This window comes from Spinacia oleracea, chromosome 5 (genome assembly GCF_020520425.1).
Source record: "Spinacia oleracea cultivar Varoflay chromosome 5, BTI_SOV_V1, whole genome shotgun sequence".
Lineage (NCBI taxonomy): Eukaryota > Viridiplantae > Streptophyta > Magnoliopsida > Caryophyllales > Amaranthaceae > Spinacia > Spinacia oleracea.
The window spans coordinates 108,394,215-108,397,257 of NC_079491.1; the positions used below are offsets into that span (position 1 = coordinate 108,394,215).

The 3,043-nt window shown below is 33.4% G+C and overlaps 1 protein-coding gene across 2 annotated transcripts; it reads right to left on the minus strand.

Annotated features, from left to right (window-relative positions):
* Window positions 1–339: 339 nt before the first annotated feature.
* On the minus strand, window positions 340–1,960 carry LOC130461006 (uncharacterized). 2 transcript variants are annotated; one of them, XM_056828867.1, is made up of 6 exons: window positions 1,587–1,960; window positions 1,288–1,476; window positions 1,077–1,193; window positions 856–937; window positions 666–767; window positions 340–576 (listed from the first exon to the last, which is right to left on the minus strand). In XM_056828867.1, exons 1-6 carry the CDS (start codon window positions 1,931–1,933, stop codon window positions 469–471), a joined length of 945 nt encoding a protein of 314 aa, XP_056684845.1. In that variant the 5' UTR covers window positions 1,934–1,960; the 3' UTR covers window positions 340–468. The 2 variants fall into 2 exon arrangements, with proteins under 2 accessions (XP_056684845.1, XP_056684846.1); XM_056828868.1 differs by having other exon boundaries at window positions 388–576; window positions 666–697.
* Between the last annotated feature and the right edge of the window lie 1,083 nt (window positions 1,961–3,043).

Below are 3,043 nucleotides of genomic sequence, written 5' to 3' on the forward strand. Positions count from 1 at the left end.
AGCGCGGGTACACCTGTATAAGTTGCAAATAGTGTATTAGTTGCAGCGCGGGTCAACCCTATAAGTTGTAAATAAAAAGTAGTTACAACGCCTTGTTGTGAAATACGCGTTGTAATTAGTTGTCATTTTGCAACTTGGTGCTATCACACGCGCTGCAATTAATATTTTTTTTTAAAATAAATAAATTTAATAGCTACGATCAGATGCCTATTTATATATTTATCCCTGGACAATCCTATTATTTTGACAAAATATTATAATAAAAACATTATAAATAGTTTAATAGGTTGCAAAATTTTTGCCATAGTTTCCTATGTAATTTGCTAAACCCGGCAAAACGGGAATTTATAAATTAGACCTGTATATTACATATATGTTCCAACAACCATATATATGCTCCAAGTAGCATCCAACTTCATATCCAACACATAACAAAAACATAAAACATAACATTACTAGACAACAAACTCATTCGCCGGCATCCATCAAATAGTTGTCCTTAAAATACTTTGCCCATTGTTCTCGAGTTTCTTCTAACTCCTCATCAGAATATGGCATTTCTCTTTGTACATAATCCTTCAAAAAACAAAAACTTGGTATTAATTACTCGAAAACTAATTTAAGAGAAAATTGAATCTTATACCTAATTAAATAAGTTCACGTACCTCAGACAAATTATCCTTGTATTCATTGTATACTGTGACAACATCATGCATGTATTTCATCACATAATAACCACTATCCACTGCATCAACTTGTTGAGCACACTATTTACACAAATGAGGCACGTATATATGTGTCAAAGCAAACATTTTCAAATTAAGAGATTTAAGGAGTGCAAACTTTAATTAGTACCTTCATCTGTATGAATCGTAACTTTTGTGACTTAATCTTCCGTTTGTCATTTTCAAGATTAGTCCAATAAATTCTATATGCCCTACATAAACAATAATTATAACACTTTAGTTCTCTATCAAAAATCTAATCATATTACTTTCAATAAAGAAATTAAATATAGCATGTGTTTTATTGACATAATATAATGAGTTGCAAATGGGTTCGTACATTCAACTTACATTTGTATACAATTGAACCCTTCTAACTTCCGTGTCTCGGGAGGGGGAGGAGTGGCCGAATCAAACACGTATCCTAGGCCAAAGACAAGATCAAGGACGATAAGAACCCAATGATTCCTATTATAAAGTACCCAATTGCATGAAAACAAGAGTTCTAATAATATTAAAAAATAAATAACATATATAAAAGTTAGCAGGTTATATAAGATACCCTTCATGGTAGGGAGCCAACAAGAATTTTGACTGCACATCCTTTTTCCTTTCATTTAAGAAAGCATCTTTTATATAGTCAATAACGCTTGAACGATTCTTCTTCATTGCGGCACAAGAAATTGCATCGGGACACAAAAAGTTAATATGAGACAACTTTAAGGGGCATATGTATTCATGATACAAGTACCTACATATGCAAACATAGGGTCATTAACCATAAGATCAAAGGATGACAAAGATTTTATAAATCGCCATGTAGGTAGAATCAAATGAGATAGCATAGGCAGAATAACATACATCATATAAACTTGAAGTACTTTAATACCGGCGAAATCCTTCGTGAGAAACTCAGAGATATCACGAGATTTGACAGAAGTCAGTGTGTCCTTTTTGTACGAGAAAATTGAAGCAGGAAGTGATAATGCTGATGAAAATTTAGGCATATTGGACATCATGTAAGATAGTAGTTCACACTCCACCCTAAGGCCATCAACTTTACTACCAATGTGGTTATCACTTTTTGATGTATCTTTGTTTTTTGATCCAGATCCCTTTTTAAGGACACAACTACCTTTGGTGCTCCCTTTCTCACTTCCTTTACCATGGTACGGTTTAGCCTTCTTCTTTGGCGGCGGCGTCACCATTTCCTTTAAAACAAAAAAACTCTATGAAAAAAGAAAAGGGAAAGTTCCACTAATGCTTTCAACAATATAACTAAGAACATTGAGAAATCAGTAACTTAAATGGTTTAGTGACATTTTCGCTCCCATCTTAAAACTAATGAACCTAATGATTCATTTTAAACTAATAACATGTTTTATATGCTTTGTTTAAACTTTCTAAGACTCATTCCAATATGGTTATGCACGTTTTAGGCTTGTTGGGTCGTTATGGACATCTTTAGGCTAAAATGAGACATTTTCGCTCCCATTTTTGAACTAATGAACCTAATGATTCATTTTAATCTAATTACAAGTTTTAAATGCTTTGGTTAAACTTTCTAAGACTCATTCCAATCTAGTTATGCACGTTTAAGGCTCGTTGGGTCGTTATAGGACATATTTAGGCCAAATTGAGGCATTTTCGCTCCCAACTTCGCACCAAAGAACCTAAGGACTCATTTAAAACTAATTACATGTTTTATATGCTTTGTTTAAACTTTCTAAGACCCATTCCAATCAAGTTATGCACGTTTTAGGCTTGTTGGGTCGTTATGGCCATATTTAGGCCAAATTAAGGCATTTTCGCTCCCAACTTTGCACTAAAGAACCTAAGGACTCATTTAAAACTAATTACATGTTTTATATGCTTTGTTTAAACTTTCTAAGACTCATTCCAATATGGTTATGCACGTTTTAGGCTTGTTGGGTCGTTATGAACATATTTAGGCTAAAATGAGACATTTTCGCTCCCATTTTTGAACTAATGAACCTAATGATTTATTTTAATCTAATTACATGTTTTATATGCTTTGTTTAAACTTTCTAAGACTCATTCCAATCTAGTTATGCACGTTTAAGGCTCGTTGGGTCGTTATAGAACATATTTAGGCCAAATTGAGGCATTTTCGCTCCCAACTTCGCACTAAAGAACCTAAGAACTCATTTGATACTAATTACATGTTTTATATGCTTTGTTTAAACTTTCTAAGACCCAATCCAATCAAGTTATGCACGTTTTAGGCTTGTTGGGTCGTTATGGACATATTTAGGCGAAATTGAGGCATTTTCGCTCCCAACTTTGCACTAAAGAAC

Excerpts from the sequence above, each read along its gene's own strand:
- LOC130461006 (XM_056828867.1), bottom strand. The coding sequence starts at position 1,933 with ATGGTGACGCCGCCGCCAAAGAAGAAGGCTAAACCGTACCATGGTAAA. Across the intron at positions 1,477-1,586 it reads GTACTTCAAGTTTATATGAT|GTACTTGTATCATGAATACA; the intron begins GTATGTTATTCT and ends TTGCATATGTAG. Across the intron at positions 1,194-1,287 it reads TTGGCTCCCTACCATGAAGG|GAATCATTGGGTTCTTATCG; the intron begins GTATCTTATATA and ends ACTTTATAATAG.